Source organism: Doryrhamphus excisus, chromosome 16 (genome assembly GCF_030265055.1).
Source record: "Doryrhamphus excisus isolate RoL2022-K1 chromosome 16, RoL_Dexc_1.0, whole genome shotgun sequence".
Taxonomy (NCBI): Eukaryota; Metazoa; Chordata; class Actinopteri; order Syngnathiformes; family Syngnathidae; genus Doryrhamphus; species Doryrhamphus excisus.
The window spans coordinates 3,107,134-3,133,033 of record NC_080481.1 but is presented as its reverse complement, the minus strand read 5'-3'; the positions used below and the strand labels follow the sequence as shown (position 1 = coordinate 3,133,033).

The window sequence follows — 25,900 nt, the reverse complement described above, 5'->3', positions numbered from 1 at the left end:
GCCACCTTGACTAGCTAATTGCTGATGCTCTATCCTTTAGCTTCACAATACATGTCATGTCACACATATCGGTATCGGAAATTGGACAAGTCGAAGTTAGAGTCGGTTTTGGTTTGAGTCGGACACTTCTGGATTAATGACGTTAACCAAGGCACCACTGTAATGACAAGTTGAGCTGTGGTCTATGGAATTATTATGGCGAGGCCAAGATAATCAAGTACCAAGTATTTCCCCAGTCAAAAATGCAGTATAAAATCTGGTGTTAAATGTCGGTAATGTGTTGCATATATGCCATAATACCCACGCATCGCTGCATTAAAAATACAGCAACTTAATGTGTGACCTCTGGCAGCGCCTGTCACCAACCTAACGGAGCAAGGCAAAACGTGAGCATAGAAGTCCCTCGGGGGCAAACAAGTGATCCGTCTCTTTGGTCCGCGTGGCAGCGACGTCGTCGTCGTCGGTCACGGGTTGGGCATCAGTTGCCTGGCAACGAGTACGGACGATCCCACGGACCAAAGCATGAGACCAGAATGCAATCAGATGGGATTGTTGCTGAGAAATGTGCTTTAGAAAAAAGTGACTAAGGGGATGGAGGTGTGTCAGAAAGACGAGGCATGGATGACTTTTGAACGCATTCGACCTTGGCTTAGCAACATAAATATCCACATAACAGCTCTCTTATGTTCATGGTGACCCCTCAAAGCCTATTTTGGATTTTCTATTACTTTACTTCTCAACTTTTTTTCAGTGAAGGGCAATGCAAAAGAAGACAGTTCATAGTTGATAAGGGTGTCATGCTTTGGAGTACGCACAAAAGTACACACAACGAGCACGGTGCTACATACACGTTCACACATAAAGCTATTTAAGCCGACTGATACTCTCCCAGCTCCCACCTGTTCCAGATTAACCCATTACACTCCTTCCCAGGCAGGGATTAACCCGACTGCCACGTCAGTACGCCCAAACCCACACAGGGATAAAATGACAGGCACCGTCTAAAGAAATTTTACTTGTGTAGTCCTTTGTAAACAAACATCCGCTCCGCTTTGCATCAACGCCTCATCTTCTCAGGGCTGCCGTGACACGGTCCCTTGGATTAGTGTAATGATGTGTATATCACTGGAAAGCACAAACCCTCTCGGCTTCAGAAACCGCTTGAATTATTTGGTTAATGGTTCAATACTTTTGCCGATACACATTTCAGTCGGCTACACTGTGTGCAATGTAAAAACTGGGACAAAAATACTGGATATTATATTATATATTATATGTATATATTATATTATTACCAGCAATATTGGAAATACAGTCCCTCGCCACTTTCTGCAGTTTCACTCAATCATTCATTCATTCATTTTCTACCGCTTATCCTCACAAGGGTCGTGGAGGTGCTGGAACCTATCCCAGCTGTCTTCGGGCTAGAGACGGGATAGACCCAGGACTGGACAATTGGGAGTCGTTTTTGGAACGTGGGAGGAAAATAAGTGTGACTTATAGTCCGTAAAATATGGTAATTTTCAAGTAAGTGACATTAAAATATGACAATAAAATAACTTCATAATTAGGGGAAGGAAATTCATTCATTCATTCATTTTCTACCGCTTATCCTCACGAGGGTTGCGGGGGTGCTGGAGCCTATCCCAGCTGTCTTCCGGCAAGAGGCGGGGTACACCCTGGACTGGTGGCCAGCCAATCACAGGGCACATATAGACAAACAACCATTCACACTCACATTCATACCTATGGACAATTTGGAGTCGCTAATTAACCTAGCATGTTTTTGGAATGTGGGAGGAAACCGGAGTACCCGGAGAAAACCCACGCATGCACGGGGAGAACATGCAAACTCCACACAGAGATGGCCGAGGGTGGGATTGAACTCGGGTCTCCTAGCTGTGAGGTCTGCGCGCTAACCACTCGACCACCGTGCAGCCCTCACTCAATCATGTTTTTTCAAAAATAGAATAATGAACTCATTCAATCCTAGACATTTTTCAAAAGCCGTCCCTCTTGATATCGGCCATTTTTTTATGATTTTGACTGATTTTTCAAAACACACAGAATATTGTGTTCCTGGCCTATGTAGACATGGTATAATAAGATATATATATATATATATATATATATATATATATATATATATATATATATATATATATATATATATATATATATATATATATAATCCTTAACATGGTCTACTGTTGCAGCCGTAACCCACTCAAGCTACACCTCAGTTCTTGTCCACACCCACTGAACTCTCCTAGCACATTGACAGCAACACACACGAACATGAGGCTTATTTATGTCTTGCATGTATTATTTTCTCATATTATGTATGCTATATTGCGTAATACAAGTGTAAATTGGACTATAGGGGTGTTATTTCACATCTACATGCTCTAATTATGTTTAAAAAATTTATTTAGAAGATCATAAACAGGTTTTCTGTGCTCTGACTACAAAGATATTCTGTTTATAAATAAAGAATCACTCAAATTGACAGGTCAGGTCTAGAACCAATTAATAGCAATAAATTAGTGATTACGATATGTTGATTAACATGTACACAGGAATGGTCTTATTGCATGTCTTGTCTAAAAAAGAATATGAAACTTTTTCATAGTGTTTTGTATAAAAAGTGTTTAATTACCAGTGTTGGTAACTGAACCGACAGTCGTGGTGCATTACCAAAACCAATATGTACGTATATCAACAATCTGGATGGGCACTATGAGGAGTTTGACACACATTTACCGCTGGTGTGTTCAAGTTGAGATTGTTCTTGATACAGTTCTTGTTGCATCTTCAGTTTGTGAAGATGGTATCGGATGTTGTGCTGATATGTGACTCATTCTGTGGCCTCCCCGAGTTCCAGCAGATTTAACAGATTGTGGCAGTGACCACAGAGATGCTATTAACCTGCAACCCTGTGACTGCATGGTACCACAAGCCTCTAAGATCTTTGAACCGAGTGACAGCGTGAACTCGTCTATCTGTGTGGGGCAACTAAAAGAGCTGAATGATGTTCGCCTTATCACGGCAGCATACAAATTAGGGGAGACTTCAAAGGGACTACATTTGCAGCATTTCAGACTTCTGTAAAGGTTTAACATCAGGTGGACACAATGCCTGTGAGCTACATTTAAAATGACCAAGTCCCAAAGAGACTGTTTTCCTCATCTCTCAACTCCAAACAGGAAGGAAAAGATTCACTCTGCATTGGTTAAACACTTATACACTTCAAAAGAACAACAGCGAACAGAGTGAGACCTCTTGTCAGTCTTACAGTCGCTTTGTCTCTGTGGTGGAGGCCCAGTTTTCCCATCTTGATCGAGATGCAGAGTATAACAAAATCCTGCTCTTTAATACAGTAAACCTCGGATATATCGGATTCAATTGTTCCCACTGGTTTTGTCCGATATAAGCGAAATCCGTTATATGCGTATTCCGTTTTACGCATATATCAGATTTATATCCGGTATATGCGTAAATCGGATTTTATCCGTTATAAAAAGGCACTTCCTTGACTATGTTTCCAATGTACCTGGACGCGCAGGCAACGCTGCAAACGCTGCAAATGACGTCATATAGCGGCCTGTCACGATTCGGCGAGTCGGAGCGCCACGATGCGGCCATCCGATATATGCGAGGGAAATTTAATGGAAATGCATTGGAACGGGACTGGAGATTTTGTCCGAAATAGGCGAAATCCGTTATAAAAAATCCGATATATGCAATGAATTTTTATTGGAAATGCATTACAGAAAAATTGGTTCTTTTTTATCTGTCCGTTGTGAGCGAATTTCCGATATATCCGAGTCCGATATATCCGAGGTTTACTGTACATTTGAAAATCCGGCATATCAAGAAATGCTGCAAACGTTTGACAGACAGTACGAATGGCCTCTGGGAATTACAGGTCACAAATGGCAATTCCACAACTATGCTGCTTGTCCTCATTAGGGTCGCGGGTATGCTAGAGTCTATCCCAGCTCACTTCAGGATAATTGTATGGATAAGTTAGAGTTGCTATTTAAGCTAATATGCATGATTGGGGGATGTAGGTGGTAACCGCTTGAGGGGAGCTGGAGCCAACAGTCGACCACGACCAATCACAACACAGCTGAGGACATCTTTTGAAATGTGAAAATGTAAAACGACAGCTCCTCCATTAGCCGGCTTCAGCTCCATTGGCCCAAGCTTCGAGAAAGCATATTTTGACATTGATTGTGACAAGGACAACGAGGGCTAAACACATCAGCTTCAAGGTGAGCAGCCACGTTGCTGTGTTGATCTCAAGAACACCTGATGGCTGATAACATACGGAAGGTAGCCTAATTTAACCAGGCATAAACTGGCCCCCTTTTTTAAGACGCCTTTTCCCTCTTCAGTGCTTCGCCATTCCCAGGAGAGATTTACTTCCTGGTTTTCACTTCTTTCAGCCCTAATTGGCTTGAGGGATCAGAGAGGATTTGTGGAGGGGTGGAGCTCAACAAAAAGGTAAAGTCCCGTCACTTCGCAGCAAGGCGTGGACACAAATCACATTAATGCAGCCTCCTATCTGTAACTACACCATGGAGGCCTTTCACCCTATTACTGCCTCTGCTTTGCTTCATTGGACAGCCAAAGCTTTTTGGGAGATACATTACAAGCACAACTTCTACTTTGACACAAATGTAGCCATATATATTTAGCCAAAATATATAAACAACTATGCCAATACATAAACCACACAAAAAATGATTGTTTTACACAAAGATAACCATGTATTTACAAATATAACCCCATAAACTATTTACAATTTTCACATTCGGATCACAACTGTGTGTGCACGCGTGTGAATGCATTTAAATTTCCCCACAATCTCTTCTGTGCCTTTTCACTTCCTGGTTGCTGTGCAGCTTGTATTACTATAGGAAAGTTGCAGGCAGAGTTCTTATAAGAGGCACTTCTGTCATCTTGTGGCCATTTTTCCGGCTTAAAACTGCACCAAATGTGGTCTCTTTTATTGTAGAGTTGCATCATCACCTCTTGTCTCTAGCACAAAAAACCTAAACGACGTATAAATACGTCTTTGGTGGTTAATGAGTTAATAAATCATGCTGTTCGATGCTTAAACAAATTGAAGATGTGATGATATGTAGGCATTCATTCATTCATTCATTTTCTACCGTTTTTTCCACACAAGGGTCGCGGGGGTGCTGGAGCCTATCCCAGGTGTCTTTGGCCGAGAGGCGGGGTACACCCTGGACTGGTCGCCAGCCAATCACAGGGCACATATAGACAAACAACCATTCACACTCACATTCATACCTATGGACAATTTGGAGTCGCCAATTAACCTAGCATGTTTTTGGAATGTGGGAGGAAAGCGGAGTACCCGGAGAAAACCCACACATGCACGGGGAGAACATGCACACAGAGATGGCCGTGGGTGGAATCGAACCCTGGTCTCCTAGCTGTGAGGTCTGCGCGCTAACCACTAGACCGCCGTGCCGCCCCTTGTAGGCATTCATAAGATATTCAAAAGATGTGTGTTTTTCCGGCTTAAAACTGCACCCAATGGGGTCTCTTTTATTGTAGAGTTGCATCATCACCTCTTGTCTCTTGCACAAAAAACCTAAATGACTTATAAATACGTCTTTGGTGGTTAATGAGGTTTGATGCCTAAACAAATTGAAAGATGTGATGATATGTAGGCATTCATAAGATATTCAAAAGATGTGTGTAGTTTTCTACACTGGTCACTAGGTGTCACTAATGTTACCATAATGTGTGGTGAGACACACAAGCACCAGACTTGATCGCCAGAACAACAGGCTTATATTACAGGTTTGAATGATCTCACAACAGAAACAATAAACACTTATGGCCATAACACACTCCAAGCGAAAACTCAACTCTGAACCCCTGACGTCACTTCCTGTCCGCCCACAACTCAAATCCAACTAGCACCGGAACACATTTACAACACATTTGTTCCTTATTGTATAAGCATCTAAATTATCTTTTAAATGTCTTATTTTATCTTATCATGTCTAGTATATTGGATAATAAGTATATTTCATGGAAAATTCACTTATCACTGTCGGGTCTGGAACCAATTAAACACCCTGAATGTGAGTGACACGGGAGTTAATTTAAACATAATTTAAATGTAAGATCTTCATTTCATTTTCACCAAAATTCAATTTATATCACATTCTAGGAAGGAAACTTGTACATAAGCCAAGAACCACCTGTAAATATTAGCAGAGTGAACCAGTGGCGCATCGGAAAGAGCAACCTTGATCATAAACTGTCACTAAAATGTCAATCTGCTCAGAAATGGAGGTGGAAACATTCCGCTTTGGGGATGTTCCTCTGCAACGGGTAAAGGAAGATTTCACTGCCTTGAGGGACCGATGAACGGGGTCATGTACCAAGAAGCTCAGGTGAAAATATCCTGGTTGTGGTTAGGTCTTCCATTACGACACATGAATACTGATTTCATGTATGTACACAGCACAAACCAGCGAGAATATGAGTCCAATGTGCCGAAATAAGTAAGGATGACTTCATTAGCAGCAAATTTTTCACATAGTGAAATTTGAAGTTGTTGTCCCGCAATAGGGAAGGAAATTCTGCATCCCCGGTGGTGTAATGGTACATACTTCTGCCTTTTATGGCAGAGGGCATTGGTTCCATTCCCGTTCCCAGGGGATCCAACGTGAAAGCATTCATGCATTCAGCATTCATTACAAGTGAAAGCTGAAAAAAAAGAGAGGAAAAATTGTGGAAATTCCACAGATATTACAAAATGAGCACAGAACTAACAGCATTATACCCTCCTGAGAGCCAGCCATTACCTCGCAATGAAATGTTTTTTGGGGCAGAAATGTGAAGCCAAAACTGACGAGTCTTGTTGGATCAGAGGTAAATTTTTTTATTCACAAATGCTAAAAATATAATTTCACAAGAAAACTAAAAAACAACTAGAAAAAACTGCAGCATAAATTATGCTGAGGTTCTCATTGGGAGGGACCAGGATGGATAGGATGTTCTCCCCATGCATGCAAGGGTTTTCTCCAAGGACTCCGGTTTCCTCCCACATTCCAAAAACATGCTAGGTTAATTGGCCACTCCAAATTGTCCATAGGTATGAATGTGAGTGTGAATGGTTGTTTGTCTATATCTGCCCTGTGATTGGTTGGCCACCAGTCCTGTACCAGTCCTGTACCCCGCATCTCGCCCAAAGACAGCTGGGATAGGCTCCAGCACCCCCATCGACCCTCGTGAGGAAAAAGCGGTAGAAAATGAATGAATGAATTCACAAATTATAAAAATAGAATTTCACAAGAAAACTAAAAAAACAACTGGAGAAAACAGCAGCATAACATTATGCTGAGGTTCTCATTGGGAGTGACCAGGATGGATAGGATGTTCTCCCCGTGCATGCAAGGGTTTTCTCCGAGGATTCCGGTTTTCCATTCCAAAAACATGCTAGGTTAATTGGCGACTCCAAATTGTCCATAGGTATGAATGTGAGTGTGAATGGTTGTTTGTCTATATGTGCCCTGTGATTGGCTGGCCACCAGTCCAGGGTGTACCCCGCCTCTCGCCCGAAGACAGCTGGGATAAGCTCCAGCACCACCGCGACCCCCGTGAGGATGAGCGGTAGAAAATGAATGAATGAATAACCTCCATCTTCCTCAAGCAGACACCCGACATGCATAACTGGGCTACTTTTCTCCAAACTACACCACAAACAAACGCCCTCTGCAGAGGACACATGTATAGGCTGCCTTTCAGGACAATAGATGCTATATCTTTTTTTATCAAAGTTTAGTATTCCTGTTTTTGTAAGCGTCTATCCTCTGATTCCTCGTCTTCCTGCCAGCCTCGTTGCACCGTTGCATTGCAACCACTACTCATTAGTTCTTCAGTAACTACTCTTAACGTGGTTAGGTCCTCAGTAACTACTGTATTTTTGTGTACCTTATTGTAAAGTGAGACCGTCATTCCTTCACTCCTGCCCTTTGCAGAAACGTACCGAACCATGATTACGGTCGATTACACCCCTACGAAAACCCTACCATCCTGAAAATGACCGATATTACATGTAGCGGACTTAAATGTGGCGTAGTTTGGAGAAAAATCCACATCCAAGAAAGCCATTCCACTATCGCAGTAAATAGCAGAAGTAATAGTGAAGTCATGTTCAAGACTGGCAAGGCTGAAGAGGCACACCCTCTCCCAGACAGATGATTATCTACAAGCAAATTGGTGCGGCTCAGGAAGACAGACTAAATTCAACGGACAGGAAATGAAGATTGTTCTACTCAAAACAGGAAAAGGAGGAGGAGCGCTAAATACGCTGCAGAATGTCATCTGCTTGAGAAGGAAGGCTGTGATATTTTACTCATATTTGTGGTAAACAGCAGTAACAAGTGCCTCGTTTGGCTGCTGAATGAACGCATACTCACCTTCCTGCAACAAGTGCTTGAAGGTGATATTGTGCTTTCTAACACTTCCTCATCATTCACCAATAACAGCTATGGTGCATTTACAAACACTGGAATTCGGGACATCACCTATATTTGCTAAATAGTATTTATAACTTATTACTTTGACAGCGTTTTGTTATTCTATTCAACTTGCACATTCATTCATTCATCTTCTGCCGCTTTTTCCTCATGAGTGTCGCGGGGGGTGCTGGAGCCAATCCCAGCTGTCTTTGGGCGAAAGGCGGGGTACACCCTGGACTGGTGGCCAGCCAATCACAGGGCACATATAGACAAACAACCATTCACATTCATACCAAACTTTGAGAATGTTGAGGACTGTGAGGAAAAATAATTTCATTTTAATATTTTAAATTTTAATTGTTTTATGACAAACAAACAAAAAAATTTATAAAATTTTTGGAAAATTAGCTTGCGGAAAAAATTTAAAATGTTACCAGAATAAAGTCAGAATATTATTGGGATGAAGTAATAATTCTGTGAAGAAAATTCACAAGAAAGTCGAAATAGTTGGGGGATTTTTTTTTTAAACTATGGGAAATAGTTGGAATTTTTTTTTATGTACAAAAACATCTCTAATTTTATGAGAAAGTGAAAACATTAAAAGGAAGAAACTGTATTCTAACCAAAAAAATGTTGTGAAAAAAATATGTCGCAGGGGTGCTGGAGCCTATCCCAGCCGTTTTTGGGCGAGAGGCGGGGTACACCCTGGACTGGTGGCCAGCCAATCACAGGGCACATATAGACAAACAACCATTCACACTCACATTCATACCTATGGACAATTTGGAGTCGCCAATTAACCTAGCATGTTTTTGGAATGTGGGAGGAAACCGGAGTACCCGGAGAAAACCCACGCATGCACGGGGAGAACATGCAGACTCCACACAGACACGGCCGAGGGTGGAATTGAACCCTGGTCTCCTAGCTGTGAGGTCTGCGCGCTTAACCACTCGCCCTCAACTTGCACATGACAAATAAAAAAAACATTTTTGGGGGACAAAAAGTACCAGTTCAGGCACCATTTCAGCATGCAAAGTGGTGATTTGGCACCTATATCGGATAATATTAAACAACACTCAACCCTAAAAGGTAGGTGAAGCGAGGCTGTTGCGGTAAACAACCTTCAGGATCGACAATTCTTCAGGGGAAATATTGTGGTTTATTTTCCCTTCTAATTAATTCAATACACAAACACCAGAGTGACACTATTTCAGTAAAATAATTGGATTTTATGAGGACGCTGTTTGGTTTGGCCTTTGGTTTTCTGCAGCCGACCTGAACTGAATAGGAAGTAAACTCGTCAATTCACGGGCTGGGATGAGAGCATCATGGCGAGCACAGCTTATAATCAAAGAAGAGCCCATTTGTGTCCTGAAAAAGACATTTTCCCCAAATGCCACAAGTCCAAAGAGCATCTCAGTCACATGTTCTACCTGCCATAAGAACTGTTATCTACATCTCTTACATGCTGTTAAGAGTGTCTAGTGCTTACAGTCACACTGCAGGATATGATGGCCAATTCTGATTTTATGGTAATGGTAATATCATTCATATCGTCATTACTACTATTACCACTAATATGTTTCACTGTTTCATTTCAGTAATATCACTGTGGCTGTTTAATACTTTGTCCTCTCCATTCTGACTCTTAACTTTATAACCATCATTGACATTTGTTGATGTAATGGTAATGGTAATGGTAATGGTAATGGTTTTATTTCATTTGAACATGCATCAGATTACAATTGAGTGCATCCCATAATCAGTTCCCAGTTCCACATGTCCAAAAGGAGTAGGAAGAAGCAAAGATTATTAAATCCTACCCCTCCATCTGGTACTTTTACAATCAGTAATTTGTTCACTTCCTGCTTTCCTAATATATTTAAGTTTTTTATTTTTATTTTTTTAAACCAAAAAATGTGAACACGAATATACGCATATACGCATATATGGTGCCGTGTGTTTACAGAAGTAAACACTGCCACACTTGGTGCTCTCCTTGGTGCCTTTGTGGCATTGTTTTAACCAAATGATTCCACGTAGAAGAGGGCAAGACTTTTGGTCATGGCAGTTTATGACCAGGAACCACTTTTTATAAAGAATTTTCAGTTGACGAGAAGTAGTTTTGCCAACATCTGTGAATACCTTTATCCAAGTCTTGCGCTAGAAAACACACCTTAACGATGACATAGCCTGACACTTGATGATCCATTTTTGATGATTTTGACTGATTTTTCAAGTCACACAGAATATTGTGTCCTAGGGTTATATAAACATGGTGTGTACCAAAAGAAAGATTATGACCTTTCATCAGGAAAAAAAGTTTGTTTCTACGTTCTTTAGTAATCAGCAGTAGAACATAGGTAAGTTAAGGTAAGTAGTTCTCAACAAAAAAGTGAGAAAAAAGGATTTTTGTAAAACGATACATTTCAAGCTCTTTCAAGATTTTGTCATATACACTTTGGCAAAATGTCCAAACAACCACGCCACAACATAAACAACACAATAATATAATTTTGGTTTACAAATACAGTAAACCTCGGATATATCGGATTCAATTGTTCCCACTGGTTTTGTCCGATATAAGCGAAATCCGTTATATGCGTATACCGGAAAATGTCTGTTTTTCGCATATATCGGATTTATATCCGGTATATGCGTAAATCGGATTTTATCCGTTATAAAAAGGCACTTCCTTGACTATGTTTCCAATGTACCTGGACTGAGCATTGAAAAGAGACGTAAGGTAATGAGAATTGAACTTTATTGGACTCTGAGCATAACAAATTGTTAATTAAGCTAGGCCCTGTTACGCCCATCAGGCCTACATTATTTCCAATAGTGAGGTTAAGATCTCATTCACTGCTGTGCTAGTATTATTGACGTCACTCACTTTTATATTTGTCCTAAATCTGGAGCCAGGAGAAAGACAATAGCCAGTGACATCAACAAGATTAGCATAACGATGCGGCCATCCGATATATGCGAGGGAAATTTAATGGAAATGCATTGCAACGGGACTGGAGATTTTGTCCGAAATAGGCGAAATCCGTTATAAAAAATCCGATACATGCAATGAATTTTTATTGGAAATGCATTACAGAAAAATCGGTTCTTTTTTATCTGTCCGTTGTGAGCGAATTTCCGATATATCCGAGTCCGATATATCCAAGGTTTACTGTATAACCATTTCCAATTTTCTGAACTGCATGTGTGCACATGTCAAAATTTCCCTTCAGTGCGTAACCTCTTCTACGCTACACGGCAAGATGCCTTTTCACTTCCTGGTTGCTGCGGAGAATGTATTTGTATGGCAGAGATGCATGCTGAGCTCTTCTAAAATGCAATTCTGCCACCTTGTTTCAGCTTAAAAGTGTACCAAAACATGTACCAAAAACTGGACCAAACATGATCTCTTCTTTGTGCAGTTCCATCATCGCCTCTTTGTGTCTCTCATGCAATAAAAACATAAAAGATGTATAAATAAATCTAAAAGATGTATAAATACATCCTTGGGAGCGAGCAGTCGAGTTGAAAAAAATCGTATGAATGCATCTTTCGTAGCATATGAGTTATGTGAGACTAAAATGGCAGCGACCCAGGGCAGCAACAACTGCAATTAAGCATTTGCGATAACTCGCAATGAGTCTCTTAAAGCGCTGTGAGTGAATTTTGGCCCATTCATCTTTGCAGAATTGTTGTCATTCAGCCACACTGGAGGGTTTTCGAGCATGACGCACCTTTTAAGGTCATGCCACAGATCACAGGTCATGGTGTCCAAGTGAATGTAGTTGCTTCGTCGTCCAAAATCATGTCTTCCAACAAGGTACACGTAACCTAAAATGTTCATTTATCAATTTTATTCCTCATTTCTATGCATTTCATGTGTTTTCTGTGTGTAAAATGATAACTGTGAAATTGTAGACATGTGTTTTGTATTAACATTTGTGACTTTCTGAAGCAGATTAATTGGATTTACATTATTTCTTAAGGGGAAAATACATTTTGGTTAGAGTAGGACCTTCTGAAACAGATTGACACTAACCAAGGTTCCACTATATTTATAAATTATGACCAACATATGGTGAATGAGATCCTATTTTCTGAGAAACCAATTTTTTGGGACCAAAAGATATGCACATTTTCTAGGCCGTGAATGCTAAATGGCGAATGCGTAGGAGTCCACTGCCTTGAAAGAGGTTGTGTGGTTTCCAATTGCATAGTTTATGTGTGTTAATGTGACCTTTAAAAAGTCCAACATGAGTTAATTAAGGTATTTAAATGTGTTTTATGAAGCTACTGGTTGACTTTTCAGCTCTGCTCCCATCTTATAAAGTCACAACAATCTCTTTAAGAATGACACAAATCCATCCATTATTTTTCTACCATTTATCCCGTGTCAGCTCAACTCGAAAAATGTCAAGTTGTAGAAAAAAATATTTGAATGTTGACACTGAGCTGAAGTACTAGATTTTAATTAATGACAAGGTATCCCCTGCTAGCGTGCAAATATATAATATCTCTCTCCCAGGAGCAATGAAATAATAGTGCGAGCTGACCGAACACCCTCCATGACATTTTCCCCACGTCTTTTATCTCCTTGCTGAAAAATATTTTCACAATATGAAATAGGACTGACTGAAGTATTAGCTCGCTTCATTCCCTTTCAGTTCAACGTGAACCGGCTGTGCAACCCAGAAAACTCTTCATTTGGTCAGTTGCTGTGTCTGTCGGGTGTTTCCTTTCCGCCGGTCTGTTTGCAGATAGCCTGATCTGGTGACTAGCGACGGAGCAAGGAGCAGGTGATCGCAATCGTTAATAAGCCCTGCATCAGGAAGATGCCAGATTATTCCTCGAGGTTTCCATCATTTACCTGGACTTCTATTCTGTGTCACTACAGTCGCCCCTCGCACTTCAAATTTCGTGGCTTTGCTCTATTTTGGTTTGTCAAGAATACATCAATTAATAAATCACGCTGTCTATAATATTTTGATCGGATTTCTCATTTATTCTACCAGGCAAGATCAGCAAAGAACAGCTATTCATTTACAATGATGACCTGGCAAGACGCCCAGCAGAAGGTAAAACGGCCTTGGCCTGCGTGGGACGGGGTTTACTGGGTGGTAGGAGGCAGTCCTTCTCCTTTCATACATTCTCACTGACAATTACACAGCCACACATATGCGCATATACATGTACATACACGCCAACACAAATACACACATCCAATATACACACTCTCAGTACATAAGTACTTCCCTGCACAACCAACCAACTTATCCATGATGTCATTATGCAATTGCTAATATATAATATAATGATGCCAGCAATGAGATTGTAGTTATTACCATTGTGTGTCATTCTGTTTACTATCATGGTTCATATTGTCATTGCTACTATTACCACTAATACGTTTGACTGTTTCATCTCAGTAATATCACTCTGGCTGTTTAATACATTGTCCTCTCCATTGTGACTCTTAACTTTATTGTTTGATTTGTTGATGTAGTCCTGTTTGTATCTGTTGTTCCGTTATTGTCATTGCAATTGTTGTTGTTTTTGTCTCTCTCTCTATTGTACCCTCCTGCCCCCGTACTCCCTAGCCAGTTTTCTTTTTTCTTCCTTTCTATCCCCTCCTGCTCCAGACCGACTGCTACGAAATTACATAACAAAAACATCAAATAAAGCCAAAAAGTTCTGATTGGGGGAGATGGTTCCAAAACATAACTAACATAACATTCATTCATTTTCTACCGCTTTTTCCTCACAAGGTTCGCAGGGTATGCTGGAGCCTATCCCAGCTGTCTTCAGGCGAGAGGCGGGGTACACCCTGGACTGGTCGCCAGCCAATCACAGGGCACATATAGACAAACAACCATTCACACTCACATTCATACACTGTAAAACATAAGTTGACTTCACTCAAAAAAAGTATGCAAACTCGTTGCCTCAAAAATTTTAATAAATTTGACTTAAACATGACGAGTAAAGACAGTTTAGTTATTTGGAGTGTGCAATACTTAACTTACATATTTTGTTACGTTCAAGCAACTTAACAAAATTAAGTTATCATTCATTCATCCATTCATTTTATACCGCTTTTCCTCACGAGGGTCGTGGGGGTGCTGGAGCCTATCCCAGCTGTCTTCGGGCGAGAGGCGGGGTACACCCTGGACTGGTGGCCAGCCAATCACAAGCACATATAGACAAACAACCATTCACACTCACATTCATACCTATGGACAATTTGGAGTCGCTAATTAACCTAGCATGTTTTTGGAATGTGGGAGGAAACCGGAGTACCCGGAGAAAACCCACGGGGAGAACATGCAAACTCCACACAGAGATGGGGTGGAATTGAATCCTGGTCTCCTAGCGTGAGGTCTGCGCGCTAACCACTCGACCGCCGTGCCGCCCCACTAACATAACATAACATAACTAAATGCTCTACCTCCCATTCACTTATATGAGGAATACTACTTAGCGGAAATTTGCTTATCACGGTCGGGTGTGGAACCATAAACGAGGGATTACTATATAGATGTTTTCACACAAGGAGCACACTTCTGGTCTCTTTTGACTGTTTTCATTTTTCAAAGAAAAACATCAAACATTTGACCTCAGCTCCATCAAACAACTATCAAATATGTTCTTATATATTTTATATCCGATTCTTGTATAGCTGTCTTGGACTCACGGGGATGTTAAAGTCCAGTCCCCCATGTTGCAACAGAGGGGGTACTTAAATTAGGCGGGAGGATGAGGCAACACTTTGTAACCAGGAACAAGCCTGTCACTTCCACGATGGAAGTTATGACTTCCTGCCGGCGGCTCGATGAAGGCACAAGAAGGAAGAAAAATGGTCTTATTTGATGCTGATCTGTAGGTAGCACACAGTACACACCCTCCAGTGCTTATTCACGCTGACCTTGATGGGAGCAAAGCAGCAGTAAGAGGGTTGTGTTTTTCTACTACAGTCTCACACACCAACACACACACACGCCAGAGTCACCGTATAAAATAAATATTATGGCATATGCTGTAAAAATTTATTTTCCATGTAGCTCACTTAGACTTACGTAGATCGCCATCCTCACACACACAAAACTGCACAGCCACAAAAAAGCAACAACAAAATCACATGGATGCTACGTATTTGAAATAAAAGGGAGGAGGATCTTGGTGTTTCCCCGAGGTTTACAGCTTTGGCAGGGCGGGGATTTGAGGCTCATCAACTCAAACACTGAAAACGTTCATTATAGTAAGCAACAGAAAGAGTCCCAAATAATCCCCAAAGCTTACTTTGCACTGAACAGGAAGTCACTGTGTGCAGGCTGTGCAGCTATGTTGCTGTTGTTATTTTGGGGACTCAACCATCTTCGGTTGACTTCCTTGCATTCCCCAAAATGACAACAGCAACATAGTTGCACAGCCTGCACACAGTAATAAATAACACAGTAACACAATAAATTAAAAAAACAGCAAAAAAAAACCAAAAAAAAAGTGAACAATGATCTGGTGATGGCGATTATGTGTGTGTCCTTATTTCAAAAGAGGATCATGAGGAGAGCTGAGCCGAGCCAGTGTGGCAAATCCCAGCATGCACCTGTGGCCTGAGACGCACCGCACAAACACACACGTCCGTCACTCCATCCAGGCCCGGTGGCGCTTTAGCTGTGTTAAGCATTCTCGCTGCGGAGAGTCATTTAAGCACTGCAACACAACTCCAGAGGCGCCTGGGCTGGTCCACAAACATTGCATCGTGATACAGGATCACCACGGCAACACTAGAAACAATATTCAGCAGTCTCTCCTCAAGGTTCACTTTTTTAGTGTCGTGCCTGATCTTTGCTGTGTGTTTCACAAAAGCACTGTAAACAAATCGATTGCAGTTTTTCCCTAGTTATTTATAGCCGCCCGCCACAAATACATTTGGACCGCTACAGATATATATTTTTTAAATATTTAGTGCCGTGCCTGATCTTTGCTGTATGTTTCACAAAAGCACTGTACACAAATCGATTGCAGTTTTTCCCTAGTTATTTATAGCCGCCCGCCACAAATACATTTGGACCGCTACAGATATATATTTTTTAAACATTTAGTGCCGTGCCTGATCTTTGCTGTGTGTTTCACAAAAGCACTGTAAACAAATCGATTGCAGTTTTTCCCTAGTTATTTATAGCCGCCCGCCACAAATACATTTGGACCGCTACAGATATATATTTTTTAAACATTTAGTGCCGTGCCTGATCTTTGCTGTGTGTTTCACAAAAGCACTGTAAACAAATCGATTGCAGTTTTTCCCCTAGTTATTTATAGCCGCCCGCCACAAATACATTTGGACCGCTACAGATATATATTTTTTAAACATTTAGTGTTGTGCCTGATCTTTGCTGTGTGTTTCACAAAAGCACTGTAAACAAATCGATTGCAGTTTTTCCCTAGTTATTTATAGCCGCCTGCCACAAATACATTTGGACCGCCACAGATATATATTTTTTCAACATTTGGCGCTACCCTTGCTCAGAATCACATAATAATAGGACTGTTTGTGTCGATTGTTGTTACATTGCCTTACAGTAGCTGGCATTGTAACTGGCTGTCAGGCACATTTCAACCAATCAGAAGACAGAAAATTCTAGTTGTAAAGTTTACAGTATATTTTTTTTATTTTTATACTGTATTTATACTTACAGTATACAAGAAACAACCATTGAACTTGATTTAATGAGATTACATTTACTCAAGGGATGTCAATTGATGTTGATTGATGTAGGATTAATCATGATTAATCATTCATTCATTTGGATATTCGTTTTGGAAAATGTGGGAGGAAACCGGAGTACCCGGAGAAAACCCACGCATGCACGGGGAGAACATGCAAACTCCAAACAGAGATGGCCGAGGGGGAAATTGAACTCTGGTCTCCTAACTGCGAGGCCCGCGTGCTAACCACTTCACCACCATGCAGCTGCCTGCATCATTCAATTATATTGTAAAAACAGAAAGTATTGGTCTCAGTATCAATAATGGTTATACTTTAAATACTTTAAAATGTGCAGTATCGCCCATCCCTAGCAAGTATCAGCGTCGGGAAACGGATACTGATACTTTCTATGTTTCAGGATCATTCAAATCCATCAAATCCCAACAACAAAATGTAAATGTATCGACAACACAACAAAATGAGATATTTTTGAAAATAAAAATGACAATAAAGATGACATTATGCTACTATCGATCAAACAGTGGTACTACTTTGGTATCGATACTATCGACATGTGAATCGACCCCCCACCCAGTAAATAAGACAGATGACAGACGGTGTAGGCGTACCGCGCACGCGCACGTTCCCGCGCAGCTCATAAAGGTTGAATGACAGGCTCTCGTGAGATGAACGCCTGTTGCAAATAAACCAATCAACATTCCTAACAACATGGAGTTTATCCTGTGAGGAAATCTGCGCACTTGTTGGACTGACAACGAAAACACACACGCACGCACACGTTCCTCTTTTTCCTACCTGAGCAAGGCGCCGCTCCATGCCCGGAACATCTCGACTGATTTAAACCCGATAATCATGAGAAGCGAACTGACCCGAGAGCTGTCGCTTCGAATGGCGCCTTGTGGATAATTTGCTAATCACCTTTATTGGAGACAATGTTCGCGAGGGTGAGAACGGCAGCGAGGGTCTGAAGAGGAGCAAGTGCACAACTAGTACTGCTCAAGTCCTGGTGCCGTTGACTCCTCCTACGACGGACTGGGATCCTCTCTCTCTTTGGATTGGACAAGAACTCCATCTTGTCCCCGTCCACTACCAACAGATAAAAGTTAAGACAGTGCCCACTCAAAATGCCACTGCTTGTTTAAACGGGGCATTACGGTAAATAGATGATTGGGCGAGTTTCAAAGTAAGAGCTTCATTATTGGTACAGCACTTTGGTTTCAGAAGAGGATATCCCCCTGTTGTCTAGCAGGATTACCTGCTAGATAATCCCAGAAGGTCACCAAGGAAGTTTCACCCAAATGTGATATGTTGAATGCCAACAAAATTATTATTTTTTATTTCTAGTTTGTATTTTATACAAACTTTTATCATATTTCAGAGGGCTTTTATTCTGAAATGTCACTTCAAAATCCTCGTCACACAAATGCCCTTTCCGGAAATAGCACGTCTTGCTAGGTAGTAGCATGCTAGATGTTAGCATCGTAACATTTTAGCCATTATTGTCATATTAAATTGTTTATATTCCGTTGACTTGCTTGCCTCATTGCTTCATTTTAGCTATCTTAAAAAAATGAAACTTGACAGATATAACAGAAAAGTGAAGCTTTCCAAATTGTGTTATTACTAGCATTATTTAGTTGGATTGTTATTTGTGACTTTATTATGGGTCTTACTTATTGATAGTAGATATTGTTGTAGATATGTAATTTTTGTCAAATACTGTATAGGTCATGATTTTTTCTCACAGGGCTGTGTGGGTCTGGAATTTGTTTATGCTAATAAAAAGTTTCATTTAATTTTATGTTCAGTGGTGTCATCACTGACTTTTTGTTTGTGTGACAAACATGCAGAAACATTAAAAATCAGGAAGTGCGTAAACACTTTTTCTGTGGTTCAATATGACAAAACAATTAAAGCAAATGTTATTTAACATATTTTGTGCATAATTTAATTAATCCCAAGCATAAAAATGGCTAAATGAAGTAAAATACAATTAAATTGTGAATGTAGTACTCTACATTGGTCACTAGGTGTCAGTAATTGTTCAGTGAGACAAGCACCAGACTCAATCACCGGAGCAACAGGTGTTTATTTCAGATTTAAATAATCTCACAACAGGCATAATAATATAACAATCATAATATTAAGTTAGTGTTGTGGCTGTAATCCAGCTAAAACTAGAGAAACTAAAACTAAAAACTGTAGTTAGAAAATTGTAAACAGGTTTTCTATGCCATAACTATGAAAATATTCCATCTATAAAGAAGGTGCCCTATTTCATGGAAATTCACTCATCTTGTTTGGAAATAATTACCCGTGATAAACGAGGGACTACTGTATTGGATATTGGTAAGAATATCGAGCATCTCTAACCCCTTAACCCTCAACTTTGACCCATATTTTTAACCCAAAATATATCCCTAATCTGTCATTTTAACGCAAAATCTTACCCTAAAACAACTCTATAATCCATAACCATAACTTTTCATGTGAGTAGGATGACTATGATTTGAAGGTCAAATGACTCCATGTGGTTGCTTTTGGGACTCATTACCCATAGTAGGCTTTTAGCTTAGAGGAAAGTCTTTCGTCCAACATAAAAGGACTACGAGTAGACAGTCTTTAGGGGTTAAACATGCTATAATTAACCCTCCTCACATAGGAGTACATTATGGTTAAAGACCGCAATGTACTGTATGTGCCAACCTCCTTGTTTTCATGAGAAGCAACTGCCTCGTCCATCATCTCCAGCAGCTGAGTAACTCTCAGTCGGGCACAAGCTAACATATGTCGTTATTTACCACAATCACAAGCGTCATTAAAGTGCCTCCATTTGTCAAGCAGCTCTGAGAATGCCAGGGTTCCATGCCCACTCACTGGCTACAGGATCCCATTGTGAAGCAGGGATTGGTTTGTTTCCTCCACCAATGTGTGTGTGTTCATTAGCGGGCTTGACAGATAGTAACATGACCGGACCAGCTGGCACAAAGTAACCACAATCTGCTGCTTCCTTTTGCTGACACAAACATACACACATAAATACTTGCAATGTTAATGCGGGTTGTCCGGGATACGCTGACTGGCCATTTTATTACATACATGTCAAAGATAATAGCAATACGCACTTCTCACCGTCATTTTATTTGTTTATTGATCATGTTTTTAGGTTATGTTATTTATCTACATAATAACTAATACAGTAGAGAGTAGTAGACACTGTACTTTTAATCAATTAAGGACAAGTTTTACATTTAAAGCAAAATATTACAGAATGTTTGATGAATTTAATGTAGGCCATTCTGGATGAAACATTTCAGTCTGTTTTTTGGGTAAATAAAGGTCGATATCCGATATCCGAGTCAACATGATGTGCAGCATTTGACCCAAGGGTAGATCAGGGCTGTCCAAATGTGCCTCAGCGGCAATTTTCATCCTTGCTTTGTCACCTACAAAACTAAGATGTGGTTGTTTTATTCAGATAGCTTAGCATATATTAACTCGGTTGACTTGACTCGGTTTTAGCATCTTTAAAGTTGAAAATTTATTAAAAGCCCAACTTTTCCTCAGGCTTTTGAAAAGTCCCACTATTAAAATTACTGGGTAAAACATTTTCCCCTAGAAAGGAGATATAAACTAGATTGTGGTGTTCCCCAAGGTTACGTTTTAAGTCCACTACATTTTCATCTCTATATGCTGCCACATGGCAACGTTCCCAGGAGACACGGAATACATATTTACCGTTATGATACTTTGATAAACTGGATTGTGGTGTTCCCCAAGGTTACGTTTTAAGTCCACTACATTTTCATCTGTATATGCTTCCACATGGCAACGTTCCCAAGGAGACACGGAATACATATTTACCGCTATGATACTTTGATAAACTGGATTGTGGGTTTCCCCTAAGTTAAGTTTTAAGTCCAGTACATTTTCATCTGTATATGCTGCCACATGGCAACGTCCCCAGGAGACACGGAAAACATGTTTACCGTTATGATACTTTGATAAACTGGATTGTGGTGTTCCCCAAGGTTACGTTTTAAGTCCAGTACATTTTCATCTGTATATGCTGCCACATGGCAACGTCCCCGGGAGACACGGAATACATGTTTACCGTTATGATACTTTGATAATACTAAGCTCGACATTACTGCGTCTCCTGGTGACCCAGGATCAGGATCTTCTTTTTAAGTGTATTTTTCAGACTCAGAGACTAAGTCCGGATGGGTATAATGCTGCCGGATGGCTGGTACAGTTTATCAAACTTGTGGTATTTGACTTGGAACCTCCAACTTTCATCCTTGATTAATAATGCAAGATGAACAAAAAAGATGAACGGAGCAGAATTATGTTTGTAATTATGTTTGAATGCAGCCTAAACAAAAAGAGATTGTCAAAACATCAATGTGTGTGGATAGTTGTGGGACATAGAGGTATAAAAAGTGACATCACTTAGCACTCCACTGCTTCCACAGAAGTGTCTCCTTCATGACTCCTGACAACTCAACTATGATAAGTGAATTTTAATTAAGGCAATATTGAGAATTGTAATAAATTATTTTAATGGCCTGCAAATGGGTTTGGTTCTCCATGGTGAGAACGACTGAGAGAGAGTGAATGTACAGTATGTGAGTGTGTGAGTGTGTGTGTGTGTGCCAGCTGTCAATTAAAGTCAAATGATGATCTAATGAAGTCATCACACCTTCTCCACAAATATTCTTAACCAATAAACTTTTACCGATGGAATAATCTGAATAACAAAAACAAACACGAATATCAAATATCACTTTTCTTTGTCAGCTTTGTCATATAAAACCTGCAGAGGTAGGAGGTAGTCTCAAGAAAGTCTCAAGTCTTTAATCCCAAATCTTGAGTCAAGTCTCAAGTGAAGATGTGCAGGTCCAATTTAAGTCTCAAGACTTGACTTAACATGACTGGTCAAATTTTCACAGGCGTGAAATTTTTGAGTCCTTACAAATCATAAGCACTGTTTAGCGTTTACCAAATAAATTGACTATTGACAAAACACAGTGCTGACACACAGTATCATTCAAGATTTAGTCAGGATTTAGTCAGGATTTGTTGTCATGAAGACATTCAAGATATATGAATTAACTCGCCTGATTGAATGTCAATAGATGCAATCTAATGACGCCCAGTTTGTGGCAAAACGTGTTGTCTTGGTGGAAATGGAACCATCAGTTGAGTACTTTGAATGGGGAAACATTTTACTCAACACACTCACTGAAAATCTCAAGTATTGTCAAGTCATCAGACTAAAGTCTGAGTCAGGTCTTGAGTCATTGATGTAGAAGTCCACGTCAAGTTGCAAGTCAGGTCATCAAAATTTGGACTCATCTTCTCTGAGCTGCTCTGACAGTCCCTCGGCATACCGTAATGGCATAGAAGTTTCAGAAAGTAATTATTGATCTGCCCAAACAGTTTGTGACTTATGGTAGTTCCTAAGTCCTTTGAAAAGCAGGGCAGGCTGGATTAAAGAGTGGAAGTGGAGCCGTAGTTTGTCATCTCATGAAACTCACTCAGCTCATGAACATTGAATATGGTCGTTGAATACTAAGACAGTGGATATTACACAAAGCTTTATTCATCATAACTTCATGAACTATGAGAAGCAACATAAACATGAATTCTGTCTGCGGATACATTGTAGATTTGCTGCATTTCTGAGTGCAATTTTGCATGTTTTTTAACAGTGTATGAACATGCAATGCGGCAGTCGAGTGGTTAGCATGCAGACCTCACAGCTAGGAGACCAGGGTTCAATTCCACCCTCGTCCATCCCTGTGTGGAGTTTGCATGTACTCCCTGTGTATGCATGGGTTTTCTCCCACATTCCAAAAACATGCTAGGTTAATTTGCGACTCCAAATTGTCCATAGGTATGAATGTGAGTGTGAATGGTTGTTTGTCTATATGTGCCCTGTGATGAGCTGGCGACCAGTCCAGGGTGTACCCCGCCTCTCGCCCAAAGACAGCTGGGATAGGCTCCAGCACGGCCCGCGACCCTCGTGAGGAAAAAGCAGTAGAAAATGAATGAATGAATGAACGTGCATTGTGTTCTATGTGCTTGTGGTGTATTAGAGCATTCTACAGGTGCTCTGTTGTATGTTTCTTATTGTATTTTATATTGCTAACCAGTAGTTGAAGAGTGTCCAGACATGTCCAGTTCATCTTAGTATGTGTAGCCAGCCACAACAACAGTCCTGATTTGCTAAAGGTGAACCCGCTAATTGTGTTCTGAGTTCTGATTGACTGTAGACCATTGTCAATCCATCTCCTTTATACACCACTGCCATGTTTTCTCTTTTCTAACGATCAAAGTTGCATAAACCATAGGGTGCCACTATGAGAAGAAGAAGGAGTAACAGTAACACTGCAACAGCAGCGATGTGTTTTAACAAGGATACAAAAACACTACAGTCAAACGGCACTGGGACCAGGCACGTCAAAGGAGTGAATGTCCCTTGATCCTGAGGCATCCCCAGGCCAGCTGAGAGACATAGTCTCTCCAGCGTGTCCTGGGTCTTCCCCCGGGGCCTCTGAAAGGTTGGCCAGGCCCTGAACACCTCCCCACGGTGGTGTCCGAGAGGCATCCTTACCAGATGCCCGAGCCACCTCAACTGGCTCCTCTCAATTCAGAGGTCCAGCAGCTCTACTCCAAGTTCTTCCAGGATGACAGTGCTTTTCACCCAGCCACCCTACAGAAGAAACTAATTTCGGCTGCTTGTACCCGAAATCTTGTCCTCTCGGTCATTACCATAAGCTCATGACCAATGGTGAGGGTAGAAAAGTAGATCGAGCACTAAATTGAGAACTTTCCCTTTCGGCTCAGCTCCCTCCTCACCACAACGAACCGATGCAGAGTCTATATCCTACCTTAGGTACTTAACGTTCTCCACTTGGGACAGAATCTCATCCCTGACCCACAGATGGCACTGCACCCTTTTCCGGGCGAGAACCATGGACTTGGAGGTGCTGATTCTCATCTTAGCTGCTTAACACTCCGCTTCGAACATGGTACTCGGTGTCACAAAAATAAAGATGTGTCATTTAGTTCATGTGATCACTCCTCTACAGGAGGAGGAACATTGACATTCCAAACAGTCCCTGCTCCTAAAAGTACAATAAACAAAATGAACGTGACCTGTGCATGCCCTGCTCATGGACGGAGAAGGACTGCATGTAGAACCAGTAAGAAAATGTCCATCCTTGGGGTCGATTAAGGGATTATCATCATGGTCTTCTTTTTACAACCGTAAAAACTTCAACTCCTTTGGTTGCATTTATCAAGCCTTATCATTTGGTCCCTTTTGACTGTAAAATGAGGGATTAGAACAGCTTAATTGTAGTCGGTAAAATGTTCTCCATTTTGGCTGACACTGTTCAAAAAAGCTCTTTTCCTCCAAAAAGGTCGTCCCAAACACCAGAATGGACTTCTCTTGTAGTCCCATTTGTGACAACAAGAGGAAGATGGCACCTTGCCATTCAACATTCAACGGGGGAGTCCTGGTCTTTCAGGAGATCCCCACATGGAGGAACGGATGGTGAAGCGGTGGTGCTAGGATTTAATTTAGATGCTAATTATAACACAGCGTAGACGCGGCTAAACCTAGAGGCTGGCAGGAATTAGCATAGTGGAGTGATTATGATTAGACCCGCCCTGGACGTGAACAGCAATTAACCGCAATCAGAGCCCGTCCCTTTACTCCCCCACCACTCCCTATTAACTCTCCTCGCCCCCCCCCTCTCTCAGCCTGATTACACTTAGAGTCCATTCAAAAATAGTCAGAGAGATTCGGTTTGATTTGGTGTGGAACGGTTCACACTGTAATACTGTCCCGTCACATTACAACACAGTATTACAATTACAGTATTGGTATGATTCATTCATTCATTTTCTACCGCTTTTTCCTCACGAGGGTCGCGGGGGGTGCTGGAGCCTATCCCAGCTGTCTTCGGGCATGAGGCGGGGTACACCCTGGACTGGTGGCCAGCCAGTCACAGGGCACATATAGACAAACAACCATTCACACTCACATTCATACCTATGGACAATTTGGAGTCGCCAATTAACCTAGCATGTTTTTGGAATGTGGGAGGAAACCGGAGTACCCGGAGAAAACCCACGCATGCACGGGGAGAACATGCAAACTCCACACAGAGATGGCCGAGGGTGGAATTGAACCCTGGTCTCTTAGCTGTGAGGTCTGCGCGCTAACCACTAGACCGCCGTGCCGCCCAGTATTGGTATTAGCGCTGTCAAATAATTTTAATTAATCAATTTTATAATTTGTAATTATTATTTTTTACTATGTGTGAAATGTGAAATATGCAAATTTTTGCTGTATTTTACGAACCTTTCAGCAGGAAGCACAAATCCAAAGAAATACAACTGGAATAGGTGCAGATTCTGGGAGATCTGGAAAGTTTTCTGTGCTGGTTATTGTGTGTAACTGCTCTATAGGAGTCCACAACTCAATACAAAGGGTAAAAAAAAATTAGATAAGACCAAAACAGTAAAAGAAGGTGGACAAGCAATGTGTTGCATTGGTGTTGTTGTTGGAAGATCTACAAAGTGTTCTGTGCTGGTTATTGTGTGTAACTGCTCTATAGGAGTCCACAACTCAATACAA

At 41.0% G+C, this 25,900-nt stretch overlaps 1 protein-coding gene across 17 annotated transcripts in view; it reads right to left on the bottom strand.

The window, feature by feature from the left end:
• The window catches only part of dmd (dystrophin), a 198,192-nt gene that overhangs the window by 167,530 nt on the left and 4,762 nt on the right, over positions 1–25,900 (bottom strand). For 9 of the 17 annotated variants that reach the window (XM_058052493.1, XM_058052495.1, XM_058052497.1 and 6 more), the window contains exon 1: positions 18,166–18,339. The exons of 6 other annotated variants lie outside the window; for them this stretch is intronic. In XM_058052493.1, coding sequence (XP_057908476.1) covers positions 18,166–18,319 — 154 coding nt within the window. In that variant the 5' untranslated portion in view covers positions 18,320–18,339. Of the gene's footprint in view, positions 1–18,165; positions 18,341–25,900 lie in introns of those variants that run through there. 2 more of the 17 variants (XM_058052490.1, XM_058052500.1) reach the window with 1 other exon arrangement.